This window comes from Lates calcarifer, linkage group LG8, assembly GCF_001640805.2.
Source record: "Lates calcarifer isolate ASB-BC8 linkage group LG8, TLL_Latcal_v3, whole genome shotgun sequence".
Classification (NCBI taxonomy): Eukaryota; Metazoa; Chordata; class Actinopteri; family Centropomidae; genus Lates; species Lates calcarifer.
The window spans coordinates 23,579,585-23,599,822 of record NC_066840.1 but is presented as its reverse complement, the minus strand read 5'-3'; the positions used below and the strand labels follow the sequence as shown (position 1 = coordinate 23,599,822).

The 20,238-nt window shown below is 40.4% G+C and overlaps 1 protein-coding gene across 1 annotated transcript in view; it reads left to right on the top strand.

The window, feature by feature from the left end:
* Nucleotides 1-20,238, top strand: part of pde6a (phosphodiesterase 6A, cGMP-specific, rod, alpha) — a 28,765-nt gene that overhangs the window by 466 nt on the left and 8,061 nt on the right. The window contains exons 2-20 of the mRNA XM_018679592.2: nt 354-690; nt 1,233-1,374; nt 4,800-4,952; nt 6,411-6,500; nt 6,720-6,860; nt 7,745-7,819; nt 8,473-8,537; nt 9,007-9,073; nt 11,235-11,282; nt 13,306-13,455; nt 14,384-14,527; nt 15,410-15,475; nt 15,852-15,998; nt 16,869-16,976; nt 17,512-17,621; nt 18,818-18,905; nt 19,094-19,194; nt 19,875-19,982; nt 20,065-20,128. Of these exons, the coding sequence (XP_018535108.1) occupies nt 362-690; nt 1,233-1,374; nt 4,800-4,952; nt 6,411-6,500; nt 6,720-6,860; nt 7,745-7,819; nt 8,473-8,537; nt 9,007-9,073; nt 11,235-11,282; nt 13,306-13,455; nt 14,384-14,527; nt 15,410-15,475; nt 15,852-15,998; nt 16,869-16,976; nt 17,512-17,621; nt 18,818-18,905; nt 19,094-19,194; nt 19,875-19,982; nt 20,065-20,128 (2,196 nt within the window). The 5' untranslated portion in view covers nt 354-361. The remainder of the gene's footprint in view (nt 1-353; nt 691-1,232; nt 1,375-4,799; nt 4,953-6,410; nt 6,501-6,719; nt 6,861-7,744; nt 7,820-8,472; nt 8,538-9,006; nt 9,074-11,234; nt 11,283-13,305; nt 13,456-14,383; nt 14,528-15,409; nt 15,476-15,851; nt 15,999-16,868; nt 16,977-17,511; nt 17,622-18,817; nt 18,906-19,093; nt 19,195-19,874; nt 19,983-20,064; nt 20,129-20,238) is intronic.

Genomic DNA, 20,238 nt, shown 5'->3' with positions numbered 1-20,238 from the left:
ACATTTACGGCATGGTTCAGTCTCAGCGCTCAGTTTCAAATAACTGATCAAATCCACTGTACACCACCTGCCCACCCAGCACCAAACTACTACACCTTTAAAGAGTGAGACATTTTTCTTGGGAGAAAGTGGAGACAGAGCTAAAAGAGAAGTGAATATCAGACTTGTATTCAAAGACCATAAATAATGAAAACAGCTTTAAGTGGGAGGTGTTTTCTACTCGGTTTTGGTTAAATACTTTGCAAAGTGTTAGTTGTGTATTTATTGACTGCTAGACAACATTTCCACAACCAGACTTTTCCAACTTTGGATTTGCCTAAAAATATTTCTACCATCTGTTTATGCCTTGTCAGCAGCAGCCATGGTGGACGCCGCAGCAGCAGAACAGTTCCTGGACGCCAACCCGCAATTCGCCAAAGAGTACTACGACATCAATTTCCGACCTAAGGTCATCTCGGACCTGCTGGATGGCAACCGTAAGACGGTGTTGGACATCAGCAAGTTCCACGACCTGACGGCGGTGGACGAGAGCGAGATCCTCTTCGACTTGGTGCGGGACATCCAGGACAACCTGCAGATGGAGAAGTCCGTCTTCAACCTCATGAGACACCTCAGCTTCATGATGAGGGCCGACCGCATGAGTCTCTTCATGTACCGGCAGAGGAACGGTGTGGCTGAACTTGCAACAAGGTCACTAAGGGTTTTGTTTTTAAGTTTTAAAAAGTAGATTTATGAGCTGAAAACTCGTCTGTGATACTGTTTTAAAGTCACACTGCTTCCTCTTCCTATTTGCATTTCCTCCACCTCACCGTTACCTGGTGAGGAAACGTTTCTGTAACTTTGGCAGCATGAAGCACGTTCCTCGCATTTTCAGACCAATCCTCAGGGAAGCAAATTTGATGAACACAGATGCTGTTTTTCAGCAGCACAGTGCTCCACATTCATACAGGTCCAGATTGATTAAATCAGAGAACGTAAGCTGAGTATGTCTTACATTTATACACTTTATGTTTAAGCAGTTACACATTTTCAAACCCGTTAAAGGAGCACATTAAAACCACACCTTCTACTGCTGGCTGCTCCGTTGGTGATTGTGAATGTAGTTTCTTTGCTTAAGAACATGATGATAAGTGCTGAGGAACATTTGTATTTCCTCTCATTAGTTTGTCTGAATGGCAGATTACCTTTACAGCACATTCTGATTTTATCGTTCTTATGTTTACCTCCTCCAGGTTATTTAATGTCCATAAAGATGCAGTGTTTGATGAGTGTCTGGTGCCACCTGACAGTGAGATTGTTTACCCGTTGGATATGGGCATCGTGGGCCACGTGGCCACCAGCAAGAAGATGGTCAACATTCCTAATGTGGCTGAGGTAGATACATGTGGTTGTTGTTTGTGTGTTTTTATATTTAATGTGGAACTGAGGCTTATATCTGATACTGATTTGGGCATTAGCACCATGTTACTAGTTCAAATATCTGACACATAAGGAGGAGAAACTCATTTTCTCTACTTTTACCTCCTGTTACAAAAATTACAAACATCTACATCCACAGTGAAAATGAGAAAAACAATGACTATATTTACTTTCAAGAGAGCAGGTCATCCCTCATCCCTCGAAAAGACAGATTTCTTTTTAAAGTGTACATTTATCTAGAGCTCCTTCAGTGGGTTTACATGTCTTTAATATGTAAGAACTCAGTTGGAGGAATCGTGTTACTAGTTTACTTAAATCTGTTCAGTCGTTAAATTGATGCAGCACAGATCTCTCTGGCTAGAGTGGAATCAGATAACCAGTTTGTTGATTTAAAACATCCAACAAACAAATCCTCTCTGTAAAAATAAATCATTTCTATATAAAGTTGGTTTATTGCTCAGTAAACATTTTAATCCCTGTTTGCCACAGTGTCAGTGTTGCTCTGTCTCTGCTTGACCACCAGAGGGCGACGTGACACTGCAGTGTCTCTGCTGCTAATTCCCACTAACCAAAGCCAGCTCAATCTCATTATAGCCAATACCTTTGACATTTGAAAATGGCTGGCAAGCTTATTCCCATGTACACTTCAAGTTTGTCACACTGCTGCAGATCCACTGCCTTCACTCCCCCTCTCCTCCCCCTCCCCCCTCCCATACCTGCACTGAACTGTTATTGTGACATTTACAGTTAATAAGGCAGCAGCCCACTCCGCATAACTCATGGATTACAAGCCCTCCTCTGTATCAGTTCAATCACATCTTTTCATGGGAGATTAGAAAGCTCAGCTGCTGATGTACGAACAAAACAGGCCCGGGTTGATTGTTCCTGTTGGGTTTTTATCTATCAGTTCTGCTGCCAGGCCGGCCTGGTATGCCTTCGCCGTGAGCCGCCACAGAACAAACATCGTCGTGCTGTTCAAACCTCCGTCCGTCACGCCGCAGCCTCGCACAAAAACATGAAAGCACGATGGGAAATGTGGCAACTGGAACGATATCAAAGCCTCTGAGCCTCAGTCTCCCCAGTCACAGCCAAAGAACAGCTAATGTTTCCATATAATTGGTTGACTTTATGATGCTAATGCACTGTGGATGGCCTTTCAGAATAGTGCAGAGACTGGGAATCACTGTCTCTCTGTGCTCTATTTCCATCCCAGTCCAATCCAGTGCAGGCCGGCCATCCAGTCAGGATTCTTGTAGGTATAAAGTAGGGATTATGTTTCACTGGGATTATGTAGTGAGCAACAGCTGGCCTCATTCCTCCCACTTCATCTGTCCTTTCCTCCTTCAGAGTGAATTTAATAATCACAAGCTATACCACAGCACAATAAACTGTTATTTAAGGTGCGGTTACTCTAGACGTGTGTGTGCCAGAGGGAGGTGGAGAGTGTCGGTGGAGGATGTTGCAGATGAAGCCGGTTAATCTGTCCTGAATTAGAGCGATCCCAGATTATTCCCAGAGGTCACGCAGGCCCTGAGCCATTTTTACAGACTCAGCACTACAACACACCTTTAATCTACCCTGTTACACTATTGTTTCACTTCATTTTTTTTTTCATTCGTTGGAGCAAAAACACCCTGAAATCCACTTAACCAGTTAAAGAGTAATAATCCCAGAGGTGAAATTATCCAGAAATTACGTATGTGTCCAGACTCTGTATTAAATTATTTTTGTATTTATTATGTGTGCATTTATTTGGATACATTTATTTATTTGTGTGTATTATTGATTTGCAAATGAAATGATAAGGTTAATAAGGTTTCTCAGTGCTCACTTATCATATTTATTGAGCAAAATAATGTAGTTATAAAATCCATATTGATTCTCTAAACTCTTCGAGAACTGCTCAGATGAAGAGTGTATAGAAATATAGAAATTGTATATTTCAAAAATACAACTTGTGCTGGGTTTATGCCTCTAAAGTGTAGAGCTGCTGGGTAAAGGTCAAGCTGAGGATAACAAACAGGATGAAGACCTCTCTGGGCTTTAGGGGGTCAAAGGTCACTCAATAACAAGCTGTCAAACTGCCCAGATCTTTGGGACAGGTTTATTTGTAAGCTCTGTCAGGCTGCAGTTGAAGTGCAGCGTCTGTACGGCGCTGATCCAGGATCAGCCAGGTCTCCGTTGTAGTGATTTTTTCTTATGTGTCCTGCACTTCGACCACACTGCAGTGCAACCCCTCTACAGAGAGAAAAACGTCAACACATTAACAGATAACTCCAGTATTTTAAAACCAGAGTAAGTATGTCCAGTAATGTGCTTGTTTTTGCCCCTGACAGGCTCAGGTTGTTAGTATAAGTAATGGATAAGAGTTTCTGTTTGTTTACCCAGAAACATCACTTTATATCCCTACCAGACTCCATTGACAAAAACAGCGATTTTGCCAAGCAGAACACAGGAGCTGCTGCTTTGATCTGTTAGTTTGTGTTATTGTGTGACTTTCAGTAATGGAGGAAGTATTCAGATCCTTTAAATCAATGGAAGTACCACACGAGAACACAGACAAACTGACCGATTGAGGCAGCAGTATTCAAGCAGTTCCTGTGTTCTGCTTGGTAAAGTTACTGTTTTTGGGTCTGTACTTCACTGGAAAATGTTGTACTCTTTACTCTCCTACACACAAGGACATTTAAAAAAATCTTTTTTTGTGTGTATATATCTGCAGCTGGGTAGAAGGAGGGGGCTTGAGTTGCTGTAAGATCCCTGAGGGTGGAGAATGAAAGTTGGAGATGATGCACATGTTTTGATTTTGAGGAGTTTTCTCATGTGGGTGAGTTTGTGGTTGGTTAAGAGTCAGATAAAACTGTAGAGCAATAATAATTTTCTCTCACTCCTGCTCTGCATCATGCAGGCGTAACAAAAAATATGTTTCTCTCACTAACTGCCTTGACTCATTGATTCCCTAACCTGCACCTAAGTTGTGTGTTTCTCGTTTTCAGCAAACCAGGAAATACAGTCCGAAAAAAAAGAAACCCCTACCCCTACCTTACCCACATCAGGTCTCTGTCACCAGTTCTGGTTCCCAGGGGGTCGCTCTCTGCAACTTTTTGTTCTTTCTTGCTAGTTAATGAGCCGCTCTCCTTCTGTTTCCCCCCTAAGAGGAACACAATTGATGACCCCTGCTGTACAGGAGGAGTAGTAGGTGGAGTGCAGCAGAGAGGGCCTTGAATTTGTGGATAATGGAAAGCCTTTGCTGGCAGCATTTATAGATAGAAGCGGTGTGGTTCATCAGAGCTGACTATGGGAGCTGTGAAGGGTGCAGGGGCAAAGAGCAGGGTAATTAAATACAATCGAATCCCTCCTCTCTCTTTCTGTCTTCACAGAGCCCTCATTTCAGCGACTTTGTGGATGAATTGACGGAGTATCAGACCAAGAACGTCCTAGCCATCCCGATCATGAACGGTAAAGACATGGTGGCGGTCATGATGGCCGTCAACAAGCTGGACGGGCCGTGCTTCACTGCCAAGGATGAAGAGGTAACATCTCATACTGTGTGTCCTAGAAATTCACCCCCAGCACACTTCATTTCAGAGACTCAGTCACCTGGATGAGATTTAATTTTCAGCTTTACAGAGCATGTTTCAAAATCACAACAAAACGTATTTCCTGTCAGTTTTCATGTATTTTCCTTTTACTTACTTTTTTCATACTTTATGTGACTTCTCCAAACTTTTTGTTTTTTTTTATCAGTAACTGACTCCCTGACCAGACAGCGATCTAACACAATTAAACTCGGTCTGCAAAACTTTACAATGATCGCTGTCGATGAGGTGTGTTATAAAAGCCACATAAAATCAAACACCATAGATGCAGCTTCTGTTGTTCACTGTCAGTTTTGTCCTTACGCCCATTGTTTAACAACCTATCTGCTGTATTTTCCTGCTTCATCAGTGCCTGCATCCTGGGACCCTGTTATCAACTTAACTAATAACATGTAATGTCTTACAATTTCATATAGTGTGCTCCAAATGTTATGCCATGCTGCTGACAAAATGGTAAACTCAGAGAGTTCACTGGAGCCAAAATCAACATGAAAATTTCAAAATAATTAATAAATAATGGTAAATCTGTTTAGCCAGAGATGAGTTTGGAGAGTACTGATATATTTGTCTTTAACCAAGCAATCCATTCACAAAAAAAGTTTGTTTCTACGCCTCGTTCTTCAGGAATCATGAGGCCAAAAGTTCCTTATAAATAATCAGTTCTCTCTCAGCCAGTAGATCAACTTTCCACCAACTTTCTTTGAAAGCTTTTGAGTAGTTTTTAAGATATTTTGCTAAATAATAAACTGTTAAACAAACAAACACCACCATTGATGAGCTAATTTGTGTGAATATTAAATTAGGTAGATCGATAATTAGACTTTAAAATAACATAAAGTCCAAGTTTCAAAGTCAGATCAGTGCCTCAGCTTTCCTGCTGCCCTGCTGCAGTAGAAGCTGTTGTAAGTCACCTGAACTCAGCTGATGCACTTAGGTACATATCATTTGTATCAGACTACATCAGTTTTAGCTTGTTGTACCTAATAAACTGCCAACTGAGTGTGCACAGCTACAGAATACAAATCTAAAGGCTCCCAGATCATAACTAAGACTAATCCTTTGACTTTCTGAGAGAGGAGAACATGTTTCAGCCGAGAGAGGCCTGTCAGGGAACATTTGTAGAGAGAGAGATCCTCTGTGGGTACAAACGAGCCGACCGCCGTGATGAAAGAGTCACAAGGAAAGGATGAAGTGAGAAACAACTGCCAGCTCCCTTCTGCCAAAACAATGAAAATATGATATGAAAACACAAAGTCAGTCAGATGAATAAGTTGTGAAATAATTCTGAAATCAAAGTGTGCACTTTTTTATAATCAGCCACTGCCAAGCAATTAGATCCAGTGTAGTTTCCTGAAGGTGTGTTAGACCTGACTTTACTCTGTTTTCTCTTAGACCCTGAACAAGTACCTGAACTTTGCCAACCTGGTCCTGAGAGTTTTCCATCTGAGCTACCTGCACAACTGTGAGACCAGGAAGGGACAGGTGAGGCTGTAGAGCATACACCACATTCTGTAATGTTACCTTCAGGATCTGAATTATCCTTTCATGATTTAACTTGAGTTCATTTTAAGACTGTAGCTGAAAATGTCCTGAGTCTGACCTTTCTGAGATCTGCACAAAGCTGCATGGAGCAAGTAAGACTGACAGTCCGATAGATTCAGCCCATTAAACCGTTGTTTTGTCTTGTGTTCTGTGGTGCAGGTGCTGCTGTGGTCGGCCAGCAAGGTGTTTGAAGAGCTGACAGACATAGAGAGGCAGTTCCACAAAGCCTTGTACACAGTCAGAGCTTTCCTCAACTGTGACCGCTACTCCGTGGGTCTGCTGGACATGACCAAGACCAAGGTGGGTTACCATAGATACACACTCAGAGTCAGGGATAAGCTGGGAAAACCTGACAAAACAATGAATAGAGGAGGTCAGCGAGCAGCACTGCAGTCCTGTCTGTGCTTGAATAAGGCTTAGGCTTAATTTAAAAGCAGATTGGAGAGAAATAAGCAGCATTCAGGGTTTACGTTCGGTCTTAATATTTGAGCCACAAATAAATTTGAACTCCTCGAATAAAAGTGAACTAATGCACATAACAATAAACCTTTTACAAATTCTGAACTGAATACACTCATTGCTGATCACTTGTGCACCACTGCTGTTTTTGTACCAATCCCACGCCAAATGAATTTTGATGAGATGTTTCTGTTTATTCCTCCTCATCTTTTGGGAGGAGATATTTTCAGAAACTCCTTTGGGGGTTTCTGTGTCTAATCTGCACAATTTCTTTGTCTAGATTTAGTTTCCTTTTGCTTTTTTTGTGTCAGCGAAACAAACGATACTCAAAACCAGCATCTGATCAGTATCGTACTCTCCCTATATATTTGTGATAACTAGCACAGTGTCATAAATACTACTTATTGGCTGTGGCTGTCACCTAATTACAAGCAGCTGCCAGTTGATTCCTAACACCTGCTATCTGAGAACAAACACATGTTGTCTGCCTGCACAGATGGCTATCTGGTACCAACACTGGATTTCATGAATAAAAGCACTTAAGAATAAGAAAAACTAGTAGCTCGGCTTTGAACCCATGTCTTATAAACTGTGCACTTTGTAAAGACAGAGGGAAAATATTACACACTCCTCAGAGGCTGCAGGTGATTAGCACTGGAAGTGCTAAACAGCAGAAGCAGCCATGTTGTCCCTCTATAAATCTAATGTTTTATGTGTGTCTGCAGGAGTTCTTTGACCTGTGGCCTGTTCTGATGGGAGAAGTTCCACCATATGATGGACCCAAAACTCCTGATGGCAGGGTGAGAAAATATTCACACCATACCTTACATCTACAGCTTTTACTGCTCCCATTACTGCCCCTACTACTCCTGCTGAATCCTTCGTTCTCCCACTGAAGACTGTAATCAATATTCTCATCTTATTTACTCTGGTGCCGCTGTCATGGCTGTCACTTACCCATGAGACGATGACTGTAAAATCTATGGCAGAATTTACATGAAATGTGCAGTGAGTGTTTCTGGTCTACAGAGGATGAATCCTGTTTCTTTAGTCATTCTCTGACCTTTCTTCTAGCACCACTATCAGGCCAAGATACTATGAATTACTGGCCAAATTTCCATGACACCTCCTGAGCAAATTCATGCTCCCAGCACTATGAAATTCATCTTGTTGTGCCACTAAATTATCTATCTATCTATCTATCTATCTATCTATCTATCTATCTATCTATCTATCTATCTATAGTGTTTACTATCATCAGTATATCCCAAATGGGTTTTCTGTTCAGATTCTTCATATATCAGAGTCTCAGGATAAAAAAAAAACAGTGCATTTAAATACAGTAAATAACTATTAAAATGGCCGCCCTTTATATGATCAGTTCCCTGTGTGTGAGCAATGATAAACCAAACTGTCTTCTCCCTCTGATGCTAATCTTCTGTGTCTTCTAAAGGAAATCATCTTCTACAAAGTGATTGACTACATCCTCCACGGCAAAGAGGACATCAAAGTCATACCGTGAGTCACAGCACAGATCTACTTTTAACGGTGTTTGGAGAGTGGTTATTAAAGGCAACAAGGGACACGCAGCCATGTTGGGAAAGAGATAAAAACAATGTCATTTCCTCGGCTCTGACCAAACCAGACATGGTTTAGATTATGGTTAATAAGAGACAAGAGGCAGAACATCACTGTAAGCCATCTCTTTTTTTTTTTTTTTGAGAAGTGTGAATAAGTAAATAAACCTCTCATCAAACATTGCTGCTTGTGTAAACATTAATAACCACCATCCAGACTTTTCACTGCAGAATAATCCGGACAATCTCACCTGTGTAAACTAAAGGTTGTTCTACATTGATTGATTACAGAATATTTATTTAACCTTGGCGGAGTCAAATGAACACAGACGCCATGTACATAAATACACTGCATGATTATTTTGTTTCCTGTTGTTGTTAAAGGATGATGATGTTTTCTTCGTCCTCAGGAATCCTCCTCCGGACCACTGGGCCCTGATCAGCGGTTTACCAACCTACGTCGCAGAGACCAGTCTGGTCAGTGTCTGTTTCTCCTCCTTTGTTTGAAGTTTGCTCCAAGATTTTAAGAAAATCTCAAATCTGGTTTGTGTTGCAGGAATATTCCTGAACAGTTTTCTGCTTCTTACATCAATTAATGTTTGAAATAAATCCAAAACCTTCAAATGTTGGGTATCAAAACTGGACTCCCTTAAATATTTCTCCTTTAAATATTTCTGTTTTATTTCATGGCGTGGACAACACTGGTTCAGATGTGAGGCTGAGATATATTTGACTTGTGAAATTCAAAGTGGTTTAATTTGCTTCTGCTTAAATTAAAAGTAGTCTGTGAAGGACGATTCCACGTGTCGTCTTGAAGTTGGTGTTAATTGCCGTCAACACTGCGCTTTAAGCTGTAGCAGCGTATTTCATCATTCTTCCTCCTCAGTTTTCCCTCTGCCAGAAATGCTTTCTAAGGTTGCTGTGAGGAGTGTCAGCTCTCAGAGGTCTTAAATCAAACCAGATAAGGCTGAGAAGTATAATCAGATTTAAATTTAAGGCATCTAGGCGTCACATTTACATTCTTAACTTCCACTCAGTTACTGAAGGACACTTTGGCAGGCCGCATGGACAAACAAAGTGACTGTTGAAGGTATTGAATACAAACAGTAGGGGAGAGATAAACTTACATGTGGTAATAACAGCAATAATAACACTGAAGATATAAGACAGTTTTTACAGTTTACAGTAGAGTTGGTGGAGCCAAAGTCCCATCACGAGGTCTGTTAGGGACTTCACATGTCAGTGTGAGGAATTTACAGATTTTAATCAAGAACACATCCACCGTGTTCAGAATTACAACCTGTGGTACACACAGGGAGTTTGACCGAGTCCTCTCATGTGGATATCGCCAACAGCCCAACATGGAACAGTTTGAGATGCTGTAGGTTTATAATAACAAGTTATATAAATGATAATATGGAGAAAAGATGTTGGGACTGTAAGAATCAGTTGTAAAGTACATTTAATCACCTCCTGTAATATTTGGGAAGACATATGAAGTTAGAACCATTTTATGAACCACAATAAAACACGAGTTAAGGCTTAATCTCCACCAACTGACGACTTTGTAACGACACTAAGGAGAAATTTGTCTTCATTGAACTTGTCTTCTCAGGCAGCACTTCTCACTTTGATCAACTAATATTTAAAGTTGCCAAAACTAAAATATCTGTAATTGAATAACTTAAACCAGAGGTGTGAAACTTCCAGCTGGATCCAGTGAGACAGTTTTATAAGTTACAGGTAAATTTAACAGATTAAACAAAACTTTAAACCCATAGTTTAGTGTTGTAGCAAGGTAGATGGACTAAAGTGATAAGTGTATCTTGTCAGATTTAGAGCTTGTATGGTGAGATTACGGATCACAAGCTTGTTTTTTTTATTAGATCCACTTGAGTTATATTCATCTTTGTGTTGCCTCATCTTTATCTAATCATCCTCTGTGAACACAAAAAAACATAGAGTGTGGCTGGAGTCAACCAAAACTTCATTCAGGGCAAAATTCTCCTCCTCGTTTCTCACTTTAACTTTAAGAGAGCAACTTTTCTTTTCAGCTGTGCAGGACTCCATGTAAAACCAGTGTCCTTTAAAAAAAAAAATCTTTATCTCACAATATCTTCATTTGCAGCTGTGGGTGGTCAGACGAGCAGAACGCCATTAGGCCTTATTACACAGTTGTCAGTGTGCACACCGTTGTGGAAATGAAAAGTGCTCAGCCACACGCTGCCATGATGTATAATTGTAATTTCTGCAGCCGTTGTAATTAATCACACTGCGCTTCTCCCAAACCACTGAGCCTGCCGTCACTCGTCTATCCATCCCTCCTTCTGCTTCATCCCGTCTGTCCTCTTCCTGTCCCGTCCTTTCATTCTCTTTGCTGTGTGTCATTTTTCAACTCTGCATCGTCTTTCCTCCCTCGCCGTCTCCTTTCTTCCTCTTATACATCATGTGAAAGGTGAAAACTTAATTTCATGAGTTGAATGACAAAGTCATGTCAGTTTGACACTAATGCTTTTGGATGTGAATTGATTGACTTGTGGGGCTGTAAAAACTTTGTGGGTATTCCTTCCAGTTTCCCTCACATTGTAATGTCTCTTATCTTCAGCTTCATTCTGTTTTCCTTTTCCTTTTTCAACAGATCTGTAACATAATGAACGCAGCAGAGGATGAAACTTTTGAATTCCAGGTGAGATGGCTACAACTTTACATCGTGGAACAACAACAGATCACTCAGTTTACATGCAGAACAAAATACCAAATAAAAATCAATAAGACCACAGTTTTAAGTATGAAATTACCCAGTGAAACACAAAGCATTGGTTTTTCAGCAGTCAGCAGTTTGCTCTTAAAATCATGAGGGACTAAAGTGTTAATGTGTTTCTGGTGATGATTCCTGCTCGTTCTAAGAACCAAACTGTAGTTCATTGTTATTGGACAGTTTCCACATGATTAAGACCATAGCTGATTGTGTTTACAGTGAGGAATGATGCATAATTTAGTGAACAGGAAGCACAGTAGCTAAAACATTTGTTTTGCCTAAAAAGTTAACAACAAATTTTTTAAAATCAAAATCAAGTTTAATCCTAAGCTGTTTATTTAATGATGATCCAGGTAAATGAAAAAATGTTTTAATTATTAACTTTAAGATGAATAGCTGCAATTTACATTTACATATATTCACTTGGCAGAGGTCCAAAACAAAGCGCAAATATTTACACCGATCAGCCACAACGTTAAAACCATTTACAGATGGAGGGAATAACACTGATCAACACGGATCCTTTGGGTCCTGTGGGTTGTTGGGTGCGGCCTCCATGGATCTGGCTTGTTCCAGATCATCCTACTGATGCTGGATCAGACTGGGACAGGAACTTATTCAGTACCACCCATCCCCTTTAACACCAGCGGTTGCTGTGAGGGAGGAGAACAGCTTTGCTCATTATTATACTATAATCAGATTTTAATGTAAAGCAATAAATGACATTAACATTTTACAGCCAGATTACAGTAACTGCATTCCTCTTGAGTGATGCGAATAAAATAGAGCTGATAGCATACTGTATGTAGAAATAATGTATGGAAAAATTAACTTGACTCTATAATGGCCCTCCCTTGTACCATAAGACGCCACCGGAGAACAATCATAAAGAACGATTCTAATGTATAGTCCTGGGTGAGTAAATGATACGTCCCCCATTCTCTGCTCTCCTTAGTTTAAATTAGTTTCCTGAGGGCTGTAAAGCTCTCGATGTATTTATCCTCATTATCCTCGGTTTCTGGTGGTGCAGTGGAAACCGCCGATGTCCCTGCTCTTACATTGATCCTGTTTCAGAAGTGTCTGAATGTTAACTGGACAACCCACCATTATATTCTCTTCTGATCACAGCCTGAGGTTCACTGCAATGCAGGAGTTATTTCGTGGTTTTGTGTTGTGCTTTACCTCGTGTGGTTTCTCTGTGTTTCCCTGAAAACTGCCTTTTGTACAGCAGTAAGAGCGAGCAGAGAAAGGCTCGTCCCTTTCATAAAAAACCTGGAGATTTTTCTTCTTCTGTGGCTGTTGAAACTTGGTGAAAAATGTCTCTTCTGGCACTTGACTCTTTGCTATTTTTAGCGCCTCTGCTCTTCCATGTTTTCCTTTTTTCTCCAGTTGGATCATATCTCACTTTTTTTAAGAACTTGTAAAGCACTTTGAAAAAAACAGTGCTACACAAATGAACTTTAAGTTTATCTAACTGAAAACATTTCCCGTCATCAAACTCTCATTTACTGGCTGTAAATAACTCCACTTAAGATCAATACATTATGTTTTGACAGATATCCATTCATGGCGAAACATCCAGTAAAGTAGTATATATTTGTTTTGTAACTGTTGACTGCTGATCCAAGTTTTTTTATTTAAAAAACCAAACATTTCCACTGCTGTGGTGTAGCATTTTTTTAAAAGTGAGACTTCACCAGCAGCTGCAGCAGTTTATTCAGATTTTAGAGGCAGAGAGCAGGTGAATTATTGATTCTTTTCACATATCCTCTGGTCAGCGTTACATTTCCGTCAGGTTTCTGTTTTCATGATGGAAGAAAGGCCCCTATATTACTGCCTTAAACATATCAGTGGAGATAAGCATATTCTTATTTATAGCCACTGAAATAATGCATGTTGACCTTTGTGTGTGTGTGTGTGTGTGTGTGTGTGTGTGTGTGTGCGCGCACAGACAGAGCCTCTGGACAACTCTGGCTGGACCATTAAGAACGTCCTGTCTATGCCAATTGTCAACAAGAAAGAGGAGATAGTGGGTGTGGCCACGTTCTATAACAGGAAGGATGGGAAACCCTTTGATGAAATGGACGAAACACTGATGGAGGTACGGGCACTCTGTGTGTGTGTGTGTGTGTGTGTGTGAGAGAGAGAGAGAGAGAGAGAGAGAGAGAGACTGAGTCATTGGTTTATAAATACACTCAGGCCATTCAGAGCATCTGCATTATTTATCACTGAACCTGGAGGCTTTTTACTGAAGTTTCTCTGCCTCTCTGCTTGAGGTTCGCTTTAAATTCACAACCTGACAGTTTGATCCTTGGCTGTTCTTTAAAATCAAAGTCGTTTTCGGAACAGTTTTCACATGAATATGCTCAGCCGTTTGCCTCAAAAGTGATTTGATCTACATTCACTTCAGAAAGCTTTTTGATTTGATGTTTTAACAAATAGTATGTGCTAACGTTAGCCAAACAAACCGCTGATGGACAGGAAGCTGGTGACAGTTGTGGATTGTAACTAAGTACATCAACTCAAGTACAATTTTGAGGTACCTTTACTTTGTGCATAAAAACCTGCAAAGACGTACAAACTTATGCTCTGAAAGACATTCTGCGCTGCGTATTGAGCTCACCTCCCTACAGCTTTGACAACATTAGCTACTCAATGTTCTTGTACTTCAGCTTGAAGCAAATTACTATATCCACTACATTACAAAATCACTTATTAGACTTTTAGCTCCACTACATTTAAAATCTATAGATGCTGGTTACTGATGATTTTTATGGACCCATATTGGTGGAGGAACAGCTTAGACTGACCTCAGACTCATTGCTGGTGGTACTAAATGTCAAAGACTGAAACCCCTCAACACAGAAAATTACTTACACTATTTTATTGAACTTAAATAGAGACAGATAATATAAGCTTCAGTTTAAGGATTTGGGAATTATTTTATCATTTACTTTATTCGTTTGAAACAGGCTGTTAATACTCTCTGCCTCTGTCTTTCTCTCTCAAACACACAAACCTGTGTCCAGTCTCTGACCCAGTTCCTGGGCTGGTCGGTGCTGAACACCGACACCTATGATAAGATGAACAAGCTGGAGAACAGGAAGGACATCTTCCAGGACATGGTGATGTACCACGTCAAGTGTCGCAAGGATGAAATCCAGAACGTTCTGGTGAGTGAGTAAATGTGGAAAAGAGAGACCTGGTTCTCTGTCACATCAGCTGTTGCAGGGATAAATATTTCACTCTGGTTTTACAAGAATATAAGGATAATTTCTTTTCTGTAATTTTTCAGTTTCTTACAGTATATAAAAATGACTACAGTGATAAAAGAGGCATATTAAGTCCTGAAATGTGCATTTCTTGATGCAAACAGAGTTGGTAATGGGGCATGGAAGAACTATTAAGTGATGTCTGACTACAATAGCATATTTTGACAGTGGTTCATCGCCAGACGTTAGTACTTTACTTTACTTTTGCCAAATTAAAACTAATGTCTGCTGTAATTCGCTTATGAAATTGCATTGAAAAAATCTGATCATTTGCAAAAAAAAAATGTTTAGCACCTTTTACATTTTCAACTAATTTTATTTAGTAAAAACTGAATAGGAAAGTTCAATACATCTTCCAGTGTTTTGTTGAGACGAAATAAAAACTCAAGACCACTGCTTATGGACCATGACTCAGAATTTATTTTTAGTAAATAAACACGATAAAGAGAGACGCAGAAGACTCTAGCTATATAGGGAATAAAACTCCCACCTTGCAGAGTTAGTGCCTTGCTTTATCCTTTGCTATTTGTGTTGCATAGAACAAAACCAGTCAGTTTCAAACCAGTTGGTTGATGTGGATGATATAAACGGGAGGTGGGCATCGTTTATAAGCTGAGATAAGCTGTCAAATTTTGTATGAGGTGATTTGTCAGTGGATAGAGAGAGAGACGGAGAGGACAAAAGCAGAGAGAGATGACCTGGTTTGACCTCAGATCAGGAGTCTGATGATTGATGCTGAACCGTTTCATCCAAGGTGAGTGTTGATGATGTGTGTTTCCCCAGAACACCAGGGAGAGATGGGGGAAGGAACCAGATGAGTGCGAAGAGGAGGAGCTCCAAGAGATTCTGGTAAACAACAAAACATCCAGCTTGTGTAAATTCCATGAAATCAGCAAATATCCTAAAATCCAAAAGTGATCCTCGGTGCACAAAAATAAATATATTTCCTTGATGTAACATGATTCTGTGAAGGAGGATAGATGTAGGTGGAAAAGGAGAGTTTGTGACGTTATTATATCGACTCTACAGATCAAACTTGTGACCTTTTCATTTTTAAGGTTTCTCATTTCTCCACATTACTGTGGGACAGTTTTGTGCTTTGGAAAAAAATTAATTCCATTTGTGACAAGATCCACACCAAGCCATGGGAATATGATTGCAAAAATCTACAGTGTGAATTTATATATATATATATATATATATATATGTCCATTTCTGTCCACAGTCTGAGGTTTTGCCGGACTCTAAGAAAGCTGAGATCTTCGAGTTTCACTTCTATGACGCTCATCACACTGAACTGGACCTGGTGAAGTGTGGCATCAAGATGTACTATGAACTGAAAGTGGTGGACAAGTTTCACATTCCCAGAGAGGTGGGTAGTTGGTTTGTTAATTATAGTGAACCAGCGGGTCCCTGAAATGCTTGGAAGTGTATGAATTTGAGAAAATAAAATCAAGTCATTGAAAGTTTCTTTAAAAAAGACATAATAGGGTTTTCCCTTTTTTGTGTGTGTGTTTTTCCAATTAAAAATATGCAATTTTGTGTCATTTTGGACCATTAGTATTACCATATCTGTGTTCAAATATATGGAAAAGCTAGAGCAGATAATGAATAAACAACACCCAAGAAGCTGAAAAGTGACAGGTGATGGTAAGAGGCCACATAGTTGTGTTAGGTCCTTGAATTTGAGGAAATTGTAATGTAAATGTAATGCATGTAATGCATGTAAAGTCATTGAATTTGATGTTGAAGAAGTTGTAGGTAACTGAGCTGCATAATGTTCATCTTGTCCTTGACGAACATCTCAAATTGGTGCATTGTAAAAATGTTTTTATTGATATTATACCAGCAACATTACATAAAACCAACCGTTCACTGTCACTGAAGGTGAAGGGCAGTGGTTTTCAGGTGCTCTCGCTCTCGCTCTCTCCTCTCTTGCTCTGAACACAGCTTAATTGAATTTATAATAAAATGAAATCATTCTATTATTGATACCCATTGTCAACGGCAAACTCAACGTAGAAAAAGAGGGATGGCAGTAGCAGCAGTAGTGTGGCAGAAAACCAGTATCTTTAGGGTTAGCCAGCATTGGGAAGCTTGTGTTGGGAAGGAAGTTAGTCAGTGAAGCAGACAACCAGGGAAGTTCTTTGATATTATGTTGTGAATTATTTTACCATGTATTATGTTTTTGTTGTATGGACACTTGACATACTGTAAGCAGTAAACTGTGTATGATCTGCAGGCCCTGGTGAGATTCGTATACTCCTTAAGTAAAGGCTACAGGAAGATCACCTACCACAACTGGAGGCACGGATTCAACGTCGGGCAGACCATGTTCACCCTGCTGATGGTCAGACACCATCCCTCTCCCTCCTCTCTGTAATCACTCAATCAATCCCTCACCCCCTGCTCTCAATCTTTACTTCTTCCTCCCCCTTCCTCTTCATCTCACCTCTCATCTTTCATCTCTCCCATTCCTCTTCCCTTTATTCTCCTCCTCTTTCCCGTTCCTCCCTCTAACATATGTTCTATACATGTCTGCGCTGTGTTTATATGTGTGTGTGTTTGTGTGTAAGCGAGAGAGGGAGTAAACAGGAGAGAGATAATGGGGTGTGTCTGTAAATGATAAAATGAGTCCATGTTGCCTGAACTGGTCATTAATAAGAAAACCAGTGAGTCTCATTATTGTTTATATATGCACGGCCCCCACTGGGAAACCTGGTCAGCCTGTATTTGTGTGCATGTGTGTGTGTGCACTGCTTGTATTTTTAACCATGTTTACTGTTGCAATGCCTACGCTTAACTCAGTGAATCCTGAATGCATGTCTACTTGTATGTCTATAACTTACCCTGAAAATAAACTGTATCTCCCTTTGTGTTTGCAGACAGGTGATCTGAAGCGTTACTACACAGACCTGGAGTGTATGGCCATGGTGACCGCTGGCCTCTGCCATGATATTGACCACAGAGGAACCAACAACCTCTATCAGATGAAGTAAGAGCCACAGGAGAATAAAATTCGATTTAATTCATATTTTTGGAAAGTTACTTTTACAAGTAGTTTCTTGCATACCAACCTTTAGAGGTAACTTTTGCCTATAGAAATAAAATTGACTTGACTTTACATTAATTGTGCAGTTATATATCTCTTTCTAACACTTGTGAATATAATGCAGTACAACACAACCACAACTATGACCTCAGTGGTGAAACTTTTCATTAATAAAATGAGATTTTTGATTTTTTTAAAACCGTTTTTAAAGGTGCTATATGTAGGTTTTTGCTATCACTACATAGCCAACATTAGCATTAACGGCAAAGAGTTTCTGCCATCATTGCACTTACAAAACAAGAGGTTAGAATATGTCCTCTGCTCTGAGCAGAGCTACTTCTTCACCCTCACATGTTGGAATCACCATCGCAAAGTGGTATTACAAGATGGGACAGGTAGAGACTAGCTGGTTAGCATGCTAACTTCAGTGGAAGAAAAGAAGTGATAGAAAAAGAAGCAAAACAAGAGTTTCCACAGCTGGAGACAACTCTTAGCGAGTAAAGGAATAAAGTTTATTGCTGAACTTGTCAGGTTTCTTCTAAATTGGCAATTAAAACGTTGTTAATGCGCTAACGTTGGCTATGTAGCAATAGCAAAAACGTACATACAGCATGTTTAAAGCAATATAAGCTCTTGGGATTGATCGAACTGCAAATATTTGAAACTGAAGTAAATTAAAATCCAATCAAACAGAAAGTAGTGACAAATATTATAATTAAAAAGTTTTATCAATACTGCTGCCGTGACCCAATTTCTTAATGAGTTTCAGTTACATCCATTTAAAACTTCTCTCATTTTGGAAATCAGACTGTTTGCTCATTCTGTGGGCGTTTTAATTGACTCAAGGTGACAGCAGCCACTCCTCCCGTGTACAGACGAGCTGACCTCAGCTCTTTAAGTGAAGGTAACATCACACACTGAGAACATCAATGAGCTGATATTGACCAGATACACCTCCAGCTGCTCTGCTCCACCTGCTGATGGATGAGCTAATGAGAGTCGCCATTAGCCGTAGAAGCAGCAGGCCGGGCCCACCCTGGATTTAACATGCATGATTTATCACAGTGTAACCTCCCAACATGGTGTGTGTGTGTGTGTGTGTGTGTGTGTGGTGTGTGTGTGTGTGTGTGTGTTTCCAGGTCTGGTAATCCTCTGGCGAAGCTTCATGGCTCCTCCATCTTGGAAAGACACCATCTGGAGTTTGGCAAGACTCTGCTGAGAGATGATGTATGTTGCAGTGCATACACACACACACACACACACACACACACACGTACATACAGAGGAATGGACGCATTAACAGCACCTGTACATTGGGAAGGAATGCAATACAACTGTCCTGCAATAAATATAAAAGAAGACTTGACACCCCTCCCTCTTGAAATGACCATCTTGACTTTTCTCTCGTGTTTCAGGCGTTGAACATTTATCAGAATCTGAACCGCCGTCAACACGACCTCGTCATCCACCTCATGGACATTGCCATCATCGCCACTGACCTGGCTCTCTATTTCAAGTCAGTACAAACAGCATGCAAATGCATAAATGCAGCTATTTTAAAAAACTGACTCACTGTTAATTATCAGTCTACCACCTTAAATGCTCCTCAGTCAGCATTACAAGACAGACTCATTACACTTAATTGTTGTTGATTGTATTTTTCATGTCAGTTTTTTAAATATAATTTAAGTAATTACTTTTTGAGAAGATTTGAAAAGACTACAGTTAATTATATGACTGTAATTAACCACAGAAAAAGTACAGAAGACAATAATGTGACCAAAACTGAAACCTAAATGAGAGTAAAGGCCAGTTTATACCTCTGTATTGAATCAACACTGTAGCCTGACGTGCACCTACCCAGAAATGTAACTACACGTCATGGCGACGCAGACCACGACAACTGTGACTGGTCCGCTTGGTCGGCTCATATATGTCTCTCATTGACTGGACAGACACGGAAAACTCACCTTCCCTCTGCCTCAGTCAGTTCAGTGGTCGTAAACTCTACCTCCTCTGCACTCTTTACCTGCACATTCATCTCTAAGTGTTGCTGTTAGATTTTGCAACACCATGCTCACCAAAATAACCCCAGCACTGAGTGAGTGATGCTGCTTCAGTGAAGGGGCCAAGTGTGTCAGTTGTAAAGCCGATGAGATAAAGACAGACAAGGGGCACTGTTTTGTTCCTGTGCAGGAAGAGGGCGATGTTCCAGAAGATTGTGGACCAGTCCAAGACCTACGAGAACTGGAACGACTGGACCAAGTACATGATGCTGGAGACCACGCGTAAAGAGATCGTCATGTAAGCACAAACACAGAGACAGGTACCGACACGGATGCATGCAAACAGTCATCTCATGTCGACACATGTATTGTGTTTCTAGGGCCATGATGATGACTGCCTGTGACCTGTCTGCTATCGCCAAACCGTGGGAGGTTCAGAGCAAGGTACGCACTCATGTGATCGCTCCACAAGGTCCTTTTCATACTTCACAGTAGTAGATGTAAAATGGCACTCCAGCCTCGCTAACATCCAGCCGTTCACAGTAATAAGACAC